Source organism: Pleurodeles waltl, chromosome 2_2, assembly GCF_031143425.1.
Source record: "Pleurodeles waltl isolate 20211129_DDA chromosome 2_2, aPleWal1.hap1.20221129, whole genome shotgun sequence".
NCBI classification, from domain to species: domain Eukaryota; kingdom Metazoa; phylum Chordata; class Amphibia; order Caudata; family Salamandridae; genus Pleurodeles; species Pleurodeles waltl.
In genome coordinates, this window is record NC_090439.1 from 460,705,546 (window position 1) to 460,727,937 (window position 22,392).

At 48.0% G+C, this 22,392-nt stretch overlaps 1 protein-coding gene across 2 annotated transcripts in view; it reads right to left on the reverse strand.

Annotated features, from left to right (window-relative positions):
- The window catches only part of CEP192 (centrosomal protein 192), a 1,702,116-nt gene that overhangs the window by 1,635,500 nt on the left and 44,224 nt on the right, over window positions 1–22,392 (reverse strand). Inside the window, exon 3 of one of the 2 annotated variants that reach the window (XM_069219927.1) lies at window positions 5,678–5,803. In XM_069219927.1, coding sequence (XP_069076028.1) covers window positions 5,678–5,803 — 126 coding nt within the window. Of the gene's footprint in view, window positions 1–5,673; window positions 5,804–22,392 lie in introns of those variants that run through there. The other variant, XM_069219928.1, reaches the window with a different exon arrangement.

The following is a 22,392-nucleotide window of genomic DNA, read 5'->3' on the forward strand; positions in this document are numbered from 1 at the left end:
CAGGACTTATGGCAGCATATCCCATAGGGTATGGGAATAATGGCCCAAAAGGCATGCAGTGTATAGTGTCAGGATGGTGATAGAAAACATTTTCTTCCCAAGCGGTTCCAGCCTCTTGGATTTCCTGTCTAGGGAGCAGCAGGGAAGTCGTCATGAGATGTTGAGGTTTAGACTACCAAGCTCTCATTGGTGTGTGTTGGCTGAGGAAACTATGACCACCTGGGGCAGGGCTATGGCGACAGGCAATTGTTCTATGCACAGGAGCCCCTGTGCTGGGCTTGGACAAAGTTCCCAGTAGGACATGGGTCAGTGCTTCATTAAAGGGCAGTAGGGGTTCAGATGAGAAAGCCCCAGGCCAAAACACTTCAGTCAAGAGGTTAGTTCTGACTGACACCGAGGGAAGTTCGAGACCCTCTTCACCATCATTAGCCAAGATGCTCCTTCCTCCATAGTCACGGTGGGTGGAGAGCAAACCAATATCTGGACAGGTGGCCACTGGTGCAGGAAAGTGCCACTTTTGGTATGGTTACAGCATCCCCACCCACACACTTTTTGCCTAATGTTGATGCTAACTTGACTGTGTGAGAGCTAAGATCCTGCTAACCAGGTGTAGGAGGCTGGACTGGCTTGTAGTGAGTACCAAGGGGTACTTGCACCTTGCACCAGGCCCAGTTATCCCTTATTAGTGTATATGGTGTCTAGCAGCTTAGGCTGATAGATAATGGTAGCTTAGCAGAGCAGCTTAGGCTGAACTAGGAGACGTGTGAAGCTACTACAGTACCACTTAGTGTCATATACACAATATCATAAGAAAACACAATACACAGTTATACTAAAAATAAAGGTACTTTATTTTTATGACAATATGCCAAAGTATCTTAGAGTGTACCCTCAGTGAGAGGATAGGAAATATACACAAGATATATATACACAATAGCAAAAATATGCAGTATAGTCTTAGAAAACAGTGCAAACAATGTATAGTTACAATAGGATGCAATGGGGAAACATAGGGATAGGGGCAACACAAACCATATACTCCAAAAGTGGAATGCGAACCACGAATGGACCCCAAACCTATGTGACCTTGTAGAGGGTCGCTGGGACTATTAGAAAATAGTGAGAGTTAGAAAAATAACCCTCCCCAAGACCCTGAAAAGTGAGTGCAAAGTGCACTAAAGTTCCCCTAAGGACAAAATAGTCGTGTTAGAGGAATAATGCAGGAAAGACACAAACCAGCAATGCAACAACTGTGGATTTCCAATCTAGGGTACCTGTGGAACAAGGGGACCAAGTCCAAAAGTCACAAGCAAGTCGGAGATGGGCAGATGCCCAGGAAATGCCAGCTGCGGGTGCAAAGAAGCTTCTACTGGACAGAAGAAGCTGAGGTTTCTGCAGGAACGAAAAGGGCAAGAGACTTCCCCTGTGGTGGACGGATCCCTCTCGCCTTGGAGAGTCGTGCAGAAGTGTTTTCCCGCCGAAAGAACGCCAACAAGCCTTGCTAGCTGCAAATCGTGCGTTTGGCGTTTTTGGACGCTGCTGGGGCCCAGGAGGGACCAAATTGGACCTGAAGAGAGAGGGGACGTCGAGCAAGACAAAGAGCCCTCACTGAAGCAGGTAGCACCCGGAGAAGTGCCAGAAACAGGCACTACGAGGATGCGTGAAACGGTGCTCGCCGAAGTTGCACAAAGGAGTCCCACGTCGCCGGAGACCAACTTAGAAAGTCGTGCAATGCAGGTTAGAGTGCCGTGGACCCAGGCTTGGCTGTGCACAAAGGATTTCCGCCGGAAGTGCACAGGGGCCGGAGTAGCTGCAAAGTCGCGGTTCCCAGCAATGCAGCCCAGCGAGGTGAGGCAAGGACTTACCTCCACCAAACTTGGACTGAAGAGTCACTGGACTGTGGGGGTCACTTGGACAGAGTCGCTGGATTCGAGGGACCTCGCTCGTCGTGCTGAAAGGAGACCCAAGGGCCGGTAATGCAGCTTTTTGGTGCCTGCGGTTGCAGGGGGAAGATTCCGTCGACCCACGGGAGATTTCTTCGGAGCTTCTGGTGCAGAGAGGAGGCAGGCTACCCCCACAGCATGCACAAGCAGGAAAACAGTCAAGAAGGCGGCAGGATCAGCGTTACAGAGTTGCAGTAGTCGTCTTTGCTACTATGTTGCAGGTTTGCAGGCTTCCAGCGCGGTCAGCAGTCGATTCCTTATCAGAAGGTGAAGAGGGAGATGCAGAGGAACTCGGCTGAGCTCATGCATTCGTTATCTCCTGTTTCCCCAGAGACAGAGACCCTAAATAGCCAGAAAAGAGGGTTTGGCTACCTAGGAGAGAGGATAGGCTACTAACACCTGAAGGAGCCTATCAGCAGGAGTCTCTGACGTCACCTGGTGGCACTGGCCACTCAGAGCAGTCCAGTGTGCCAGCAGCACCTCTGTTTCCAAGATGACAGAGGTCTGGAGCACACTGGAGGAGCTCTGGACACCTCCCAGGGGAGGTGCAGGTCAGGGGAGTGGTCACTCCCCTTTCCTTTGTCCAGTTTCGCGCCAGAGCAGGGGCTAAGGGGTCCCTGAACCGGTGTAGACTGGCTTATGCAGAATTGGGCACATCTGTGCCCAAGAAAGCATTTCCAGAGGCTGGGGGAGGCTACTCCTCCCCTGCCTTCACACCATTTTCCAAAGGGAGAGGGTGTCACACCCTCTCTCAGAAGAAGTTCTTTGTTCTGCCATCCTGGGCCAGGCCTGGCTGGACCCCAGGAGGGCAGATGCCTGTCTGAGGGGTTGGCAGCAGCAGCAGCTGCAGAGAAACCCCAGGAAGGGCAGTTTGGCAGTACCAGGGTCTGTGCTACAGACCACTGGGATCATGGGATTGTGCCAACTATGCAGGATGGCATAGAGGGGGCAATTCCATGATCATAGACATGTTACATGGCCATATTCGGAGTTACCATTGTGAAGCTACATATAGGTAGTGACCTATATGTAGTGCACGCGTGTAATGGTGTCCCCGCACTCACAAAGTTCAGGGAATTGGCTCTGAACAATGTGGGGGCACCTTGGCTAGTGCCAGGGTGCCCTCACACTAAGTAACTTTGCACCTAACCTTTACCAGGTAAAGGTTAGACATTTAGGCGACTTATAAGTTACTTAAGTGCAGTGTAAAATGGCTGTGAAATAACGTGGACGTTATTTCACTCAGGCTGCAGTGGCAGGCCTGTGTAAGAATTGTCAGAGCTCCCTATGGGTGGCAAAAGAAATGCTGCAGCCCATAGGGATCTCCTGGAACCCCAATACCCTGGGTACCTCAGTACCATATACTAGGGAATTATAAGGGTGTTCCAGTAAGCCAATGTAAATTGGTAAAAATGGTCACTAGCCTGTCAGTGACAATTTGGAAAGAAATGAGAGAGCATAACCACTGAGGTTCTGATTAGCAGAGCCTCAGTGAGACAGTTAGTCACTACACAGGTAACACATTCAGGCACACTTATGAGCACTGGGGCCCTGGGTTACCAGGGTCCCAGTGACACATACAACTAAAACAACATATATACAGTGAAAAATGGGGGTAACATGCCAGGCAAGATGGTACTTTCCTACACCAGGCCCCAGCCCCCGTGTTCTTTCCCTAAACTGTACCATTGCTTCCACAATTAGCACACCCTGGCACATGGCTAAGTCCCTTGTAAAAGGTACCAGTGGTACAAAGGGTCATGTGGGCAGGGAGGGTCCCTAAGGGCTGCAGCATGTATTATGCCATCCTAAGTGACCCCTCACCAAACACATGCACACTGCCATTGCAGCTTGTGTGTGCTGGTGGGGAGAAAAAGATAAAGCCGACATGGCATCACTCTCAGGATGACATGCCCACAACCCACTGCCTGTGGCAAAGTCACCCCTCTAGCAGACCTTACAGCCCTAAGGCAGGGTGCACCATACTACAAGTGCGGGCATAGCTGCATGAGCAATATGCCCGTACAGTGTCCAAGTCCATTCTTAGACATTGTGAGTGCAGTGTAGCCATATTGAGTAAATGGTCTGAGAGTTTGTCATTATGAACTCAAAAGCTCCATACTGGCTTCACTGAATACTGGGAAGATTGGTATCAAACTTCCCAGCACAAGAAACCCCCACTAATGGCAGTGTGGGATTTATTAAAAAATGCACAGAGGGCCTCTTAGAGATGCCCCCTGTATTTTAACCAACTCCATGGGTTGAGAGCTTTTGTGCTCTCCAGAGTCAGGACCAAAGCCTGCTCTGAGTGGAGGTGCTTCACACCTCCCCCCCTGCAGGAACCCCCCCCTTCAATCCCACCACCACCCCCACATTTGGCAGCAGGCCCAGCAGGAAAACTAGTGAACACCAGGAGGTGTGCTCACCCAGCTAGGACCAACCCTAGGGTGCCCAGGGACAAGGTGAACCCAGCCGGGCAGAATCCTCCATCTTGCTTTGGAGGATGCCAACCAATAGGGTTAGGGATGTACATTACTCCCTAATGGGATTGGACACAGGAAGGGTCAGTTGGGGTCATTGGCTACTGCCCTCTGACCCCTATAACACCCCTAAATCTAGTATTTAGGGGCACCTCTGAACCTTGCTCTTCAGATTCCTGGTAACCTCAAGAAGAAAAAGATGGACTGAAGAGCCGAGCCCAGCAGTGAAGACTCCAGACGACAACTGACTTACCCCCAGCCCTACTGGCCTGTCTGCAGCTTCTAGACTTCTGCTTCGAAAAGGCGACAAATCCTGTAGGACCAGCTACCTCTACAAACCCCCAAAGGACTGCCTACCCAGCAGAGGACCAAGAACTCCAGAGGACAGCGGCCCTGTCCACAAGAAACCTTCCAAAAGGACTCCAGATCCTACTCGGATCTGCGAGTCCTGCCCACTCTGCACTCTACTCCCACTGGACCAGAAAAGGGCCCCAGGCAATTCAAACCTTGAGTCCACCCTGGGTTGACCCCTTCTGACCAACACAACGCCTATAGCCTAAATCCAGAGGATACCCCCTCCCCTGACTGGATCCAACGACGATTCACGACACCCAAAGGTACCTCTGCATCTACAGCCCCCCTAGCCTTGGAGAATCCAACTGACGGTCCAGCAATGTCCAGCAGGCTCTTCTCCTACCGGTCCAGTCTTTAGTTTTCCGCAACCAACTCCCTGGACCCAGCCTGCAGCATCTTTGTGACCCCTGGGGCTCCCCAGTTAAAAAACATTGGGTGCCCAATGCGGTGTTTGCACCCTGTACCCGGCCACCCCTGTTCCTCTGAGGGTGTGTGTTTGGTGCTGACATGTGCCCCCCCCTCCCCCCCCCCAGTACTAATCTAAACCCCCCCACCCAGGTCTGTGCCCTGAAATCACAGGTACGTACCAGCAAACTTTTCCTTTCCTGCCCCAGTCTTCATAGGGTACCATTGAAAAGCCAACACCAATTTTGACCTCTGCATGAACAAGTTTTAGCTGTAGAACACACAAGTGCTAAATTACCTTGGCAAGCAATGCCCACTACTTCTAGATAGTCCAAACTAATAAGATAAAGCTCACATTTAAAGTTAACTACCAAAAATCAGCAAAAGAAAACTAAATGAACTGTGTGGGCAGGTCGGAAGCGAAGGCATTACTGTATAAAGTACTATCCTACAGCGCCAAACCACTTAGCATTTCAATAATAGGAAGGTACTTACTTGTCATCTTTAAAACTGATGGTACATTTCTCTTTAGTACATGAGTCCAACACAGTCTTAGGATTAGATTCAGAGGAACGTGCTGTTGTCCCTTCTTCTAGGTATGATGCTTGAACATCAGGATGCCTCAAAATAAAGAAAATTACATTTGATGATTAGGGGAAAAAAATGGAGTGCACGTTAAACTAAATAGAAATAGAAATACTTGAGAAAACATTTTTTAAAAATAGGTTTTAGAAACACAATAATTCCAATTTAGTCCACTTCTTTAATCAAAACAACAAAATTACATTTAATCAACCACACCACAAAAATCTGAAACTTAAACAGCAACTATGGCAATTAAGTGCCCCACCCCCACCTCAATCACAGGCTCTGAGCCAGCCCTCCACCAACATCAAGCACCACAAGAGGAGCAAGGCAACCCAGTCTGCTGCCATACACCGGCCCATATAATCACTCTGGTCCCTTAAACAGCCACCTGGACTACAGGAACTCACCACTGCAGTATTATTCACTGATCTTTATCACACACTGCCCGTCAGAAGGCAGACGAGCCGCTGACTCCTTGCTTCCTCTACTCCACCCATAGTTCCCCCTACATCAGGAGGAGGAAGTCTGATCTGCTATGCCCATGGACAAATCCAATGGTAAATCGGCTCTCCAGTTACTATTCTCGGAGGTCCTCGCCCATCAAAAGACCAGGCCTTCAGAGCAGCCAGTACCAGTATCTGATACGCCAAATCCCCAAACTACCACCCAACCGGATCCCACGGTGGAACGCATCCTGCAGGAAATCACAGCAGTGGGCAAACGCCTGGAAGGCATGGACACCAAGATGTCAGAGCTGGCAGCAGACTCTTGCTGCATCTATGTGTACACTGCTGGTTTCCAAGACAGGATAACAGGGCTGGACCACAATCTCTTCCCAGTAGAGGGAAAGCTCAATAAACCGTCAAATAAAGACCAAGAAATGCAATACCACAGGGATAAACTGACGGACCTTGAAAACAGAAGCCATGGGGTTAATGTGCATTTCTTTGGGTTTCCTGAACAGGCAGAAGGGGAGGACATTAGAGCCTTTCTCAGGGATGCCGTCCCTACCCTTAACCCTCAAGTTCTTCCCCCGCTGGAGCTACAATCGGCACACAGGATGGGGGCGGCAGCACCCAACCTCTCCCCCTTCTCCCCTTTCGGAAGACCACCCCAGATACTAGACTGCTTCCTTAGGCATGAACAGGATTAGCAACTGCTGACGGCAGCCCGCTCCGATGGACCTTATGACTATGAAGGCCATTAGCTACGGATAGCACCTGATTGAGAAGTGGAAGGCATGCCTCTTCAAGCACCCAGAATTTAGACAAGTGGATATACAATTTGACTTCTTTGAGCTTGCTCGGATGTGAATCACCAAGGAGGATCAATCCAGAGATTTTCTTGATCCTTTGGAATTCCGTCACTCTCTGGATAAACTCCATGTCCAGCCAATGGACCACTCTTCCCCGGATGCTCAGGCTGACCCACTGCAGCAGGGGACACTGTCTGCAACCCCGTACAGGACGGTCAATGGTACTCTGGAGGATATTAGAAACAGGGTCCCGCTGAAACACAAAGAACTGAAGTTTCTTCCTTATTCACCTAACCAAGACTGTCCTGCTGAATCTGAAGCAGACAGACCACCCTAGTGACACTCCAACAGAAGGCTAAGTATACTAAAGCAGCTGCATGCACTGTACTAATGACTGTTCATCCACACTAAATGGGCTCCCATAGGCAACACCTCCTATAGGGACACCTGGGAGGCATATATATGCCATCTCCCATCATACACCTTTGGGGTCTAGACTCAAACTTATGCCCGGGGCAACTGATGGGATATTGGCCCTTCTGGCCACCCTTCACTCTGTAGTATACCACAGCCATGTTACCTCTTGGGACTTGTACACTCGCCAAAGAGTCTGATTGTACGGACAGCTAATTTGCTCTGCTTGATTTTTCTTCCATTGATGTTCTGGCTTTTTATAGCGCTAAGGTGTACGATGATATGCAGGTCTGCCACACTGAGCCCAGGCTCCGAGAGGGGTCTGCATGAGCTCTGTATGCCCCCATGTGACCAGTGCATGCCACCTACAACATGAACCCCAGCACACGTGTCTCCTGATACACTCCAGCATATCGTTTTGCCCCCTTCCCCCCACCCACCACCAACACGTGGCTGTGGTTCCCCTGTTGCAGATACAGATGATTTACCCCCCCCCCCCCCCATACTAACACTGCAAACCCCGTTTCTACATATAGGGGCCAGCACTCCCGGTTTCCCCTATCCCTCCTGTCCCCCTCATGTTTAGGATGCCCCAGGTCTGTACATCTTCCAGTCCCCTGTCACCAGCTCGAGGCGTAGATTCCACCCCCCTACCCACCCCACCCCACCCCACCCCAAACCTCCACTACCCTAGCACGGCGTTTGCATAATGCTCCTCATGGTTGTGCAGCTTATAAGTGCGTATATGGCACAGCCGGCAAAAGAGCTGCATGTTACATCACCAAGTCACCATGCCACATTACCTCTTCTGCCATCATGCAAACACAACATGACCCACAGAAGTCAATATTTTCTGCTACTTACCTCAGCCACTTCCCCCTCTCTCCCTTCCTCTTTCTTTACCCTCCATTTCCCCCCACCACCCCTGCACAGGGGACACTGAACAAACACCACTTCACCCCTGAACCCCCTGCCGCTACCCCTCTCAGTTGAGCATCACAAACACCTCTCCTTTGTCTTCCTTTCTTATCCTTTCCCATAGCGTTGGGCCTCAGCAGGTGGCTCACACAAGTTCTACAACCATGTCCATGCTGTAGGAAAGTAGCCTGTTTCTAGATTGGTTACCCTTAACTTTTGGCCTGTTTGTCAGTGTGTTCGACTGTGTTCACCGGGATCCTGCTAATCAGGACCCCAGTGCCTCTGCTCTCTCCTCTAAATTTGGTTGCTGGTAACTTTTTATCCCCACAATTTGCATACTGGTGCCTCCATGTAAATCACTAGTATACAGTGCCTAGGTACCCAGGGCATTGGGGTTCCAGGCGATCCCTATGGGCTGTAGCAGTTATTCTGCCACCCATACTGAGCCCATGCAAAGGGTTCGGCAGGCCTGCCGTTGCAGTCTGTGTGAACCGGGTGCACGCACCCGGTTTCACTACAGGTCACAGGACCAAGTTACTCTTTCATCCCTCTGGTAGGCCCTCTCAGCCCAGAGAGCAGGGTGCAGACACCAGTGTGTGAGGGCACCCTTGCATTACCAGAGGTGCCCCCACAAACTCCAGCCCCATTTTACTGAAGTTTGTAAGTGCAGGGACACCATTTCATATGTGTACTGGCCATAGGTCACTACCTACGTCCACCTAGATAATGGTAAGTCCGAACCTAGGCATGTTTGGTATCAAACATGTCAAATCATACCCCAAGTACTGGAAGTATGATTCCACGTACTCTTGGGGCTCCTTAGGAAAACCCTGTAAGACTTGTGGTAGCAATGCTGGGGATTCTCTGACAGCCCAGCTGCTGCCACCCGTCCAACATGTTTCCGCCCTCCTGCTGCTTGATATGATCAAGCCCAGGAATGGAGAACAAAGGATTTCCTTTGTGAGAGGGAAGTAACACCCTCTCCTTTTAGAAATAGATATGACTGGCTTGGGAGAGGTAGCCTCCCAAAGCCACTGGCTTTGCTTTGAAGGGCACATTTGGTGCCCTTCCTGCATAAACCAGTCCACACCGGTTCAGCTTCTGTGGTGCTGCGTGGGCTGCTTCAGCAACTTCAGAGTTCCTGTCCTGTGAGACATCTGTGGGTGCTGCCTCTACTCCTGTGGGCCTTCTGCGATGTGGAAGGTCCCTTGTGACTCCCCCCTCCTGGACTTTGCTTGTCTCTGGCAGCACCTATTTTCCTCTGACTGCGCATTTGGCTTTGAAAAGGCTTGTTGGTGGAAATCCTTCACCAACACCCATTTGCAATCCAGCTTCCAGCATGGGACACCTTTTGCACACATCAGAACTCTTCTCCAGCTTCTGTGCTGCAGTGCTGACATGTCTTCCTTTTTCATCGACCATCTCCAAAAGGTACCTCTTGGTGGGTATTATCTCTTACCCCCCCCCGCCCCGCCCCCCCAGACTCCACAGACACTTCTGGACTTGGTCCCCTCTCTCCACAGAATCCATCTTCGGTATTCCACTGCTGGTTCCTTGCAGGCTTTTCTGGGTGTCTTCTTTTTCTTTTCATCCTTTGGGGTGGTTTTGGGAAAATCCAGTGTTCTGCTCCTGCATTCCTGGTCGGGGTGGGGGATACTACATTACTTACTTGTGTGGTTTCCTAGTGCTCTCAGCTACCCTCTACAAAATGTACTTACCTAGGCAGGGGGTCCATGTTCACATTCCACTTTAGTATATGCTTTGGGATCTCCCTAGGGCTACTATTGCTTATTGCTACTTTACACGGTTTTCTGATCTTTTTATGCCTCTTACTGTTAAATAGTGTATTTACTTACCTCCTATTGGAGGGTTGTCTCTAGTATTTTCTGATACTGTGTCCCAAAAATAAAGTACCTTTATTTTTGTACAACCAAGTGATTTCTTTCTTGTGTGTGTAAGTACTGTGTGACTGTAGTGGTACTGCATGAGCTTTGCATGTCTCCTAGATGAGCCTTGGCTGCTCATCCACAGCTACCTCCAGAAAGCCTGGTTTCTAGACACTGCCTACACTTCACTGTGAGGGGATACCTGGACCTGGTATAAGGTTTAAGTAACATAGGTATCCACCACACATCATTCAAGCTTCCTACACATGCTGTCTACGATTTCCTGGAATGTTAATGGCCTCACACACAACATCAAATGAAAAAAGATTCTGGCCTACCTTAAATCCCAGAGAGTGGACATTGCTCTCTAACAAGAAACCCACATGTACCAAACCGAATCAGAAATTGCGACGCGACTGGGTGGGACCAGTGCTATTCAGTAGTAGCCCAGCAAATCAGACTCTAGGACCTGGCCTGTCCAGAGAATACAGAGTCGCAATCCTCATAAGTCCATCATTGCCCTTCTCCATACTTAAAACATGGACAAACCCAAAACGTACCCTACACCTTCATTTAAGTCAGGATCAGCGACCATGCTCTATGTATTTTGCTCTGTTTATGCACCAGGAAGGGAACACACGTTCCTTTTTCCTTCAGTTCAACTGGCTCGTCACCAAAATTGAGGCCACACATTTCCTATTGGGAAAGGGTGCAAGGGGACTGAAACCTGGCCCGTGATCTAGTACGCGACCTGATCAGCCCCCCGGATTACTGTAATGCAGCCGACAGAGCCCTCAAGGATGAATACACTTTCACATCACCGGTTCATGATACCCACTTCAGACTAGACTACTTGCTGGTATCCCAAAGGAAAGTGGCCCATGTCCAGGACTCCCGCATCCTAGTGCCTGCACTCTCAGACCACTCCTCTGTCCTCCTTGCCCTATTAGGGACTTGGAAGTCTTATCGCCCGAAGCCCGGGACATATTGTTTGCGGTCAAGGGCAACAGGTTTTCATATTTACTTCGTCCTTGGGACAAGTAGACCCCAACCCCCTGCAACACAAACCCTTTGGCTGCCAGTTTACAGAGAAGGGAACTGTCTGCCATTGCGTTAACATGTGCCCATACGTTAATGTTGTTCCAACTTGTATTTATGGTTCATTGATGAAAAGCCTTCATTATTAGGGTGAGCGCTGTAAATAAACTTTTTAAGTGGTCACACTACACTACTGACAGTAGTTCCAATAAAGAGAAAAAAAATAATAAAGTGTATACACACGTTTAAAAAGTTTAACAATATGAGTCTGAGTATAATGCTCCCAGAATACTCTTTGATTAGATGCAAATGTTTGCAGAAGCTTGTAAGCAAGAGTGATTCTTTGCTTTCAAAATAAAATGATCAGAAGAAAATTCAAGTAGGGAGGGAAAAAAAAAAAAAAACCTGTACTACAATGGAATTTTAGGTGCTGTTTCTTTGAAGCATCACTTGGTAAAACATTTTGATACATGCTAGTATTTCCAAAATATATTCATAGTAGAAAATCAGTGTAACCATGTTTAATAAGATTATGAGAACCATCAAAATGAACAAGCTCTGGCAAAGCCGACCAAGTCGGGGGGGGGGGGGGGGGGGGGGGAATCGGAGTCTTTTGGTTTTGTCAGTGCGAGCCTTGTTTTGACATGGCTTTTTTTAACACTTTATTGTTGTGCGAAGTGTCAGGCCCTCACCATTGTAACAAACACTGGCATAAAGAACAAAAAAGTGTTTGGTCTATAAAAAAAAAAAAAAAAAAAAAAAAACACATTGCCACCAGTGGTGTAACAAAAGCCCCGCAGCCTCCCTCCAGGTGGCGCTTCAGCACAGCACCTACCTTGAGTGAGTCTGAAGAAAGGGTCTCTAAATGTTTGCAGGGGAGCCCCCTCCAGTTTCTTTATGCCAATCATTGCCACAGTATTTCCTAGCACTGAACAAAACGAATGTGTGCCAATATGCTCCTTGTGGAAGAGCAGAATGCGATTACTGACTGTAAAGCCAGCCAATAGATAAAGAGACAAACAGAAGTTTTTTTTTTTTTTTTTTTTTTAAACAAATGTCTTTGTTAACGCCAGACCTAATTAGGGACCCAATTCTTAGAGAAAGTCTCTTGGGCAAGGGACGCTCCCCATGGGGGCACATTACTGTTGGCCATATCTGTGTCCTCCCTCCCCCCCCCCCCCCCCGCACCACCTCCCCTTGGAGGCAGAATGTCCTATTTTTGGAAGCCCATCTGCCCCCAGGGGAGGGCACAAAGCCCACCAGACACAAGGGAAGATTGTTTTTTTTTTTTTTTTTTTTATGTATTTATTTATTTTTAAAGAGGGGTGAGGGTATGCCCATACCCCCACCCCAAATAAATGGGGCCAATGCTTTTCTGCCCACCGGTGGGCAGATTAGGCAATTACCCCCTGCTCCACTCCTTTTGGGGGCAAGGGGGCAGAAAGCCTACTAGATGCCTAGGAATTAAAAAAAATAATAATAATAATAATATACATATATAAACACACACACACACACACACACACACATATATATATATATATATATATATATATATATATACATACACACATATACATACACACACACACACACACAACTGAAGGGGGTAACAGTCTTTCAGCTCTCCCCCTGCCCCATAAAACATCTTATCTCATGACAAGCAAGAGGACATTTGATTATTTTGGATTTTGGTTTTACATTTGGGCCACGAGAGCTTGTCCAACTCTCAAAATCGTCCCACTTGGAGTGGCGAGTGCTGCACTTTTTGGACTCTGGGACCCTGCCATGTAGAAAAATCCACAAGACCTAGACACATCTGAAAACTAAACATCTGGGTGAGTCCAGGGTGGTGTGCTTCACATGCACCCGCATCATTTTCTTACTCACAATGTCCTGCAAACCTCCAACTTTGCTAGAAATCACACATTTTTGTGATGGAACCTTCGGGAATCTGCAGGAATCCACAAAATTCTTACCACCCAGCATTGTCGCATCTATACTGATAAAAATTCTGCCCCACTTGTCAGCCTAAAAAAGTCTTTTTTTTTTTTTTCTTTTTTCCCCAAACTGCCCTTTTGGACCCACTTTGGTTCCCCCTCAAATTCAACATATTTTGGCTCACAGGCACTTGGCCCACGTACACAAGTGAGATGATTTTTTTTTTAGCTAAATTTGAGGTTTGCTGAAGATTCTGGGTAAGAAAACACTGGGGGATCCACGCAAGTCACACCTACCTGGATTCCCTCAGGTGTCTAGTTTTCAGAAATGGTTGGGTTTGGTAGGTTTCCCTATATGGCTTCTGAGCCCAGAACCAAAAATCCAGGTGCCCCCTACAAAAACAGATAGTTTTGTATTTGATCATTTTAATGTGTCCACATAGTGTTTTGGGGCATTTCCTTTCACGGGCACTAGGCCTACCCACACAAGTGAGGGACCATTTTTATAGGGAGACTTGGGTGAACACAGAATAGAAGAACAAGTGTTATTGTCCTTTGTCTTTCTCTACATTTTTTCCTTCCAAATCTAAGACAGTGTGTAAAAAAAGATGTCTGAGAAATGCCCTATAATTCACCTGCTAGTATGGGAAGCCCGGATTTCAGGGATGTGGAAGTAACCACTGCTTCCCAACACCTTATCTTGTGCCCATTTTGGAAATATAAAGGTTTTATTGATACCTATTTTCCTCTCTTTATATTTCACCAAATGAATTGCTGTATACCCGGTATAGAATAAAAACCCATTGCAAGGTGCAGCTCATTTTATTGGCTATGGGTACCTAGGGTTCTTGATGAACCTACAAGCCCTACATATCTCCGCAACTAGAAGAGTCCAGTAGACCCAACAGTAAATTGCTTTAAAAAATCTGACATCACAGGAAAAAGTTACAGAGTATAACGTGGAGAAAAATTGCTGTTTTTTCACTTCAATTTCAATATTTTATTTCAGCTTTATTTGATGTAGGAAAACCTTGTAGGATCTACACAAATGACCCCTTGCTGAATTCAGAATCTTGTCTTTTTTTCAGAAATGTTTAATGTTTCGGGATCCAGCACTGATTTCTGTCACTAACTGGAAGGAGGGTAAAAGCACACCAAAAAAAAAAAATAGTAAAAATGGGGTTTGTCCCAGTAAAATGACAAAATTGTGTTGAAAAATTCAGTTTTCTAATTCAAGTCTGCCTGTTACTGAAAGATGGGAAGATGATGATTTTAGCACCGCAAACCCTTTATTGATGCCATTTTCAGGGGGAAAAAAAAACCACAAGCCTTCTTCTGCAGCCATTTTTTCACCCTTTTTTTTGTTTTTTAAACAACATTTTTGCTGTTTGTTGGCTAATTTCTTGGCCTCCACAAACTCTGGGTACCTCTAAAATCCCTAGAATGTAGGATAAAAAGGACTCACATTTGGTGTGGGTAGCTTATGTGGACAAAAAGTTATGAGGGCCTAAGCGCAAGCTGATCCAAATAGCCAAAAAAGGCCTGGCACCTGAGGGGGAAAAGGTCTGGTAGAGAAAGGGTTAAGTACATGGGCTGGGAATGTGTCATTACAAACTCCACAGCTCCATGATGGCTTCACTGAAGTCTGGGAAGTTTGCTATCAAACTTCTCAGCACAATATATCCACACTGATGACACCGTTGGATTTTTTTTGTCCCATGCATCCAGGGGGCATCTGAGATATGCCCCTCTGTATTCTGACCAACCCTTTAGTTAAGGCTGACCAGACTGTGCCAGCCTGACACTAAAAGGCAGGTTTCTGACCCCATAGTGCGAGAGTCTTTGTGCTCTCAGGAGTCAGAAACAAAGCCTGCTCTGGGTGGAGGTGCTTCACACCTAACCCCTGCAGGCACTGCAACACTTGGCGGTGTGCCTCAAAGGCTCAGGCCTCCTGTTACAGTGCCCCAGGGTACTCCAGCTAGTGGAGATGCCCAACCCCCCCGAAAAAGCCCCACTTTTGGCAGCAAGTCTGGTGGGAAAATTAGGTAAAAAACAGGGGAGGAGTGACCTTTCCAGCTAGGACCACCATTAAAGCATCCAGAGCTGAAGTGACTCCCTCCCTGCAGAATCCTCCATCTAGGTTTAGAGGACAGGGATCAAAAGATTTAAGGATGTGCCCTCCCTCCCCAAAGGGAGTGGGCACAGATAAGGTGTAGCCACCCTCAGACAGCAGCAATTGGCTACTGCCCTCTAACCCCTGTAACACCCTTAAATCTAGGATTTAAGGACAACCCTGAACCTAGATTCCTGGCGACCTCAAGAAGAAAAGAAACTAGAAGGACTGCAAAGCCGACCCCAGCAGAGAAGACTCCGGACACCAACTGACTTGGCCCCAGCCCTACCAGCCTGTCTGCAGCTTCAGAAACCCTGCTACGAAAAGACAACGCATCCTGCAGCACCAGTAAGCGCTACAAACCCCCAGAGAACTGCCTGCCCAGAAGAGGACCAAGAACTCCCAAGGACAGCGGCCCTGTCCATGGGAAACTCCAAAAAACACTCCAGAACAACCTGGATCCGCGAGCCCTGCCCACTTTGCACCAGTCGTCCATGGTCCGTGTCGAGATGGCCCACCGGTCCACTGCAAGTCCCCAGGGGATCCTGACCTTGTTTCCGCCCTGGGTTGACCCCTCCTGACTCAACGCCGCCTGCAGCCTGAAACCAGAGGACTCCCCTGACCACATCCGACGAAGATTCCCAACAACTAGAGGTAACCCTGCACCAACAGACCCCAGGCCTTGGGGAATCCAACCACCAGTTCACCGACGTTCAGCAGGCAGCCCTCCTCCTTGTCCAGCCTGTGGATTTCCGGAACCAAAACACTGGACCGAGCCTGCAGCATATTTTGTGAACCCTGGGTTCCCCCAATTGAAAACCATTGGGCTCCCAGTCTTGTGTTTGCATCTTGCTGGTAGTGTACTTTTGGTGTCAGCCTAAACTTTTAACTATGGCCATCCTAAATCCCAAAGGCTGGAATCTTAAGTTGTGTACTTACGTGTTCGTCCGCCGCCCCCTGCCCCACACCCCTGTTACATAGGGTGATCCAGGGATGTGGAATTCCTACCGCCCGACGCCCGGGACATCTTGTTTGGGGTCAAGGGCAACAAGATTTTATGTTTACTTTGTCCTTGGGACAAGTAGACCCAACCCTCTGCAGCACAAACCCTTTGGCTGCCTGTTTACAGAGAGTGGAACTCTCTGCAGTTGAGGTAATGTGTTTCCAAAAGATAATGCTGTTCGAACTTGTATTTATGGTTCATTATTTGAAAACCTTCATTATTAGGGTGAGTGCTGTAAATAAATGTTTTAATGTCACACTTCACTACTGACGTTGGTTCAAGTACAAAAAAAAAAACGTGTATACACATGTTTGAAAAGTTTAGGCTATGAGGCTAAGTATAATGCTCCCAGAATGCTCTCTGATTATATGCAAATGAAGTGTCATTTAGTAAAATGTTTTGATGCATGCTAGTATTTCCCAAAAATATTTCTAATGGAAAATCAGTGTAACCATTTTCAACACGATTATGGGAAGCATGAAAATAAACAAACACTGACAAAGCCAACTGATCTGACATATTTTTATAAGTCTTTTAGTTTCATCAATGCGTGTCTTGTTTTGACATGGCTTTTGTAACACTTTATTGTTGTGGGAGCTACCAGGTCCTCAACATTGTAACAAACACTGGCAAAAAAAACCCAAAACGTTTTTGAACTCTAAAAGCACATGTTGCCACCAGTGGCATAACAAAGGCCCCGCAGCCGCCCTACCAGGGGGCCCCTTCAGCACAGCACCTGCCCTGAGTGAGTCTGGAGAGGGGGCTCCTCCATGTTCTTTGCAAAGGGGCACCCTCCAGTTTCATTACGTCACTGATTGCCACTGTAGTTCCTGACACTGAACAAAACTACTTTGTGTGCCAATATGCTCCTTGTGGAAGAGAAGAATGCGATCACTCACAGTAAAGCCAGCTGAAAGAGAGAGAAATAGAAGTTTAATAAAAACAAAATGTCTTTGTTAACACCAGACCTAATTAGGGACCAAGACCCACATGTAGGTAGCTTTTTGCATGTCGCAAACAGCGACTTTCGCTGTTTGCAATGTGCAAAAAGCACAGTGCGATGCACAAACCCAGTTTTGCGATTCGGTAACCTGGTTACCGAATCGCAAAACGGGTTTGTGACTCGCAATTAGGAAGGGGTGTTCCCTTCCTAATTGCGACTCGCAGTGCAATGTAGGATTGTTTTGCGAATGCGGGCGCAAACCAATCTCAGTTTGCACCCATTTCAAATGGGTGCTAACACTTTCACAAAAGGGAAGGGGTCCCTCTGGGACCCCTTCCCCATTGTGAATGTCACTGTAAACATTTTTACAGAGCAGGCAGTGGTCCTGTGGACCACTGCCTGCTCTGAAAAAATGAAACGAAAACGTTTCATTTTTCGTTTTTGTAATGCATCTCGTTTTCCTTTAAGGAAAACGGGCTGCATTACAAAAAAAAAACTGCTTTATTGAAAAGCAGTCACAGACATGGTGGTCTGCTGTCTCCAGCAGGCCACCATCCCTGTGAGGCCACCATTCGCAAGGGGGTCGCAAATTGCGACCCACCTCATGATTATTCATGAGGTGAGCATTTGCGAAGCCCTTGCGAATCACAGATGGTGTCAGGGACACCATCCTACATTCGGATTTGCGACTCGCAATTTGCGGGTCACAAATCTGAACCTACCTACATGTGGCCCCAAATTCTTAAAGAAAGTCACAAAAGTGCACCCATGGTATATGTCGTACCCCTATAAAATATTTGTGAACTGTATTTTAGCATGGGTAAATACGCATGTGTAGATTTGCTCATGTGAAAATCTATTGAGCATTTGCAAGTTCATTTTCCCTCCAGCCACTTTCTTCCCAACCATGGAAGAAGTTCTAATTCTGCCATTGTCAGGAGTAAATGTCCAACCTTTCTTATTATGGGAAAATATTAGAGAGAAGCTGGTGAAAATCTTTAAAACATGCAGGTTAGTAGGTTTGCAGACTCAAAGGCATTCCAGCCCTGGAACTATTGCTTACTGCTTCCTCCAGCCCCAGTATGCAGATCTGCAGAAAGGTGGAAAAATAAGGAAATTGCTACAGTAGGGATTGAAACTGCTAGTATTCAAGCCCTACTATGGTAGTAGCCCTGGCATAATCAGAGAGGCTATTATCAGAGCTCTTACATAATGAGATTGCTGCTATAATTTGGCGCCACACTACATGGCACCAAAGGGACAAGTAGATCTTTTTACAGGACAAGTAGATTTGAGAAGCAACCTGTCCCGTGGACAAGTAGATATTTTAATAAATTCCACACCCCTGTGATCGCTTCTGTAATTTGTCACCGCACTACAGGGCACCAAAGGGACAAGTGCATTTTATTTTACTTGATTTAAGAAGCAACCTGTCCCATGGACAAGTAGATATTTGTATTTGATTCCACACCCTGTCCCGTCTTTGGGGCTTGTTAACCCAAGAGAAAACCAGGACGACTGCAGGTCTCAAGTTAACACACTCTGCAAGGTAAAGCTCAGCGTCGTGACCTACTTAGAAAATAGAGGGGTTCGGTCTCTTACAGCAGAGTCTTGTGGGCCGCAGCCAAGGCGACAATTCGGAGACAACTAATGAGAGACTTAGCAGTCCCAAACACCCAAAGGCGTACCCAACAGGCAGACCTGGAGAGTGCGAGATCAACTCTTGCATGTCAATACACAACTCCTCCTACCCCAGCCCTATGCTGTCACCTTGAGATGGCTAAGATGGACATTAACACCCTCTTCACATATAAGGCAGAGTACGTCCTCCAAAGAATGAGGACAACGTCATTATGATCATAGGGAAAGGACGGTGCTGCCTTCCGGCAGCACAACTGCGTCAACAAGAAGCAGCCCTAGCCATAACAGCCATTCAGTCTTCGACTTGGGCAAACCTTACACACCCCCATGATATAGTCAATAAATCTGCAACCTGCTATCAGTATCTTTACCCCTAGAAACTGCGCAAGACTCCACACGCCAATGACCTTTTATATCAGACATACCTCTGCCCATACTTAACGCAGATGGCAGGAGCCTGCTGGAGGACAAAATCAGTAAGGACGCGATTGCCCAAGCCATCTCTATACTCTACTACCATAAGGCACCAGGTGAAGAATGATTCCCTGTGGAATTTTACAAATGGGCGAGAGAGGAGGTAGTAAATTCCCTGTACAAGGCTTTCCAGGACGCGGCTAATACTAGCACGTTGGATCCCATTTCTAATAAGGCAACCAATACTGTCCTCCCCAAACAGGGAAAATACCCTCTGCTCTATAGCAGCTACCAGCCCATCTCTCTCCTGAACAGGGATATTAAAACCCTGGCAGCAGTGCTGGTGGCCTGACTGCAATGCAAGGTCATCCCATCCCTTGTACATCATATGCAGGTGTGCTTTGTAACCGGCCGGTCATCTAGAAACCATCTTCGCACCTAGGCGTATACCCTATGGTCGGAGAAGGATCTACAGGACGAGGCCCCGGCTCTATCCCTGGACGCTGAAAAAACATTCAACAGGATCGAGTGGTGGTACCTCTTCGAGGTCCTGTGACGTTTCCGTTTGAACGATGACTTCATAGCCAAGATCCGCTGGCTTGACGACTATCCCACAGCACAGGTTAATTGTGGAGACTTCCTGTCAGAAGCCTTCTACATCAAATGCGGGACTGGTCAAGGTTGCTCGTTATCGCCTTTACTGCTCCTTCTGGCCATGGAACCGCTAGCCGCCACCATCCAACATGCCCTGAGTATATCAGGAGTCCCCCTCTCTGGCGGCACTTTTACCTTTTACCTATATGCAGATGATATCCTACTTCCACTCACAGACCTTTCACACTCCATCCCCAGCGAGCAAGATGTCCTAAACACCTTTGCTGCCCTTTCAGGATACAAGGTAAACTAGGACAACAGTGACGCGCAAACACTTCCTCAGGTCACCAGAAAGATGGTTATAGCAGGCCTATCAGGCCGTTGGACACCCTCCTGCCTTAAATATTCCAGGATCTATATCAACAAAGGCCTAGAACGCATGACTGCAGACAACCTCGACCTACTGCTAGCACGCACACAATTGGATTTCCCCCAAATGGTCTCAATTAGGCCTCTTCCCGTGGGTGAAGTCCAAGCGGATCGCATGGTGACGCTGCCCCGCTTCACAAAGGTCTTAGGTATGCTTCCCTTGTTTACTCCCCTCTTTCCTACGCTCCATAGATAGGAATATCTGTTCCTCCAGCTGGAGGTCCTCAACTCCGCCTGACCACAGCCAAACTGATGGCCCACCTTTCCTGTGGTGGTCTTGGCCTACCTTCAGTAGAAATGTACACATTATCGGTACACCTCACAGCTTGCATACATGCTCCCCAGGACGAGAGACCCACCTCAATGTTTCCAAACGGAACAAACCTTACTATATTGCCCTCAGGGGTCAAGCCCACTCTAAGGGGAGGGGAAACCTATCACAAAACCCGCTAACCGAATGGTACAAGCAACAGTGAAACTGGAAAAAAAGCCCAAGCAATGCTTTGAGTCCATGCCCATTACCACAAACTTGCACCACTATGGGGCAAAACTAAACTACGGATCGGAGGGGTAATGATAGACTGGAGAGTACGGCACGCTACAGGCATCACTCACCTAAGCCAGGTAATAGCCAACAGCGATCTGAAAACCTTTGTCATGCTCTGCGAGGAATATAATCTCCCCTCACAGCAAGCCTAGAGATATACTCAACTACAGCACTGCCTTGCATGTAGCTTGGGGCCACATCTTTGGTCCCTGCAATCCTTGCCGATTGTCTCCCATCTTAGAACCTGGGGCTACCTGTGGTGGAATGTCTAGTCTACATACATACCGTCCTGTTCCGCCGACTCCCCTGCCCCTCCTCCACAACCTCCGCCTCTCCTGGCTACAAGGAGAACTAGACCAGGAAGACTGGGTAGACATCTTAGAAGCCCGGATGAAATTCTGTCTTTTTAAAATGCCCCACAACTGGTATTGGACGCCTGCTAAACTGCAGACGGCGGGGCTATTGCGCCACGCAAACTGTTGCCACTGCCCCTACCCCCTACTGTGACTTACTGCATATCCTATGTGATTGTCCCTCCATCCCGCCCTACTGGGAAGCGGTGGGGCATACACTACAAGAGACTGCCACTACCAAACCCATTATCTCGCCCGATCATCTTCCTCCGTGACTCAGCCGGCGCCCAGGACCAGATGCACCCACAGACCAGTCTCCTGCATATGGCACTTGCCACAGCAAAACTCTGCATATTTAGACACTGGTGCTCCCACACATCTCCCTCACAAATGGCTCTCTGCCATGCACCAAACAGCGTCGTACAAATGCATCATTTACAACTTATACGACAAAGTTTAAATATTTCTCCAAACCTGGGCCCATTTTCTCCAAGATGGCGAAAGCCACTAGTTAATCTCCTATCCCTGCACCACTGCCTACCCCTTCAACCTCAACTGTACCCCAGTCACACACACACACACACACACACACACACAAGGTCCTTCCCCCCCCGTCTCTTCATGTCACACCACGAACATCGCACCCACTACTGCATTTTCTTATGCCCGTTCTACATTCCCTCCCCAGCCTCACAGCCCAGTTCATGTCTCTCCTCGCCCTGCCTACCCCATCCTCTGTGTTCCTGATAATGTGGGCCCCTTCTTTTCACTTCCATCCCCCCCCCTCCAAACAGGCCAAACCTCACCAGCACCATTAGTGACGCCATGCTTGGACTTGCGTGACTGCGTCACCTGTTTGGACCAGGACACCCGCCGACTCACCCACCTCTAACAGCCTCCCCCCTAGTAAGGTACCCTCTGGCACTCCTACAGGATAGGGACTCATTCCCCCCCTCTCCCCCCCTCCTTAGTACACTAGTGTTTTAGAGACGTTTTTTGTATACTCTGACTCATATGGGTGCAATGCAGTTGCTTTTTCCTTGCTTGCCGTTACGTCTGTTTCTCTCTGCCGATGTGGTAGTCTGTATTTCCATATTTTTTTAGATTATCTCTAATAAAAAAACTGAGAAACCA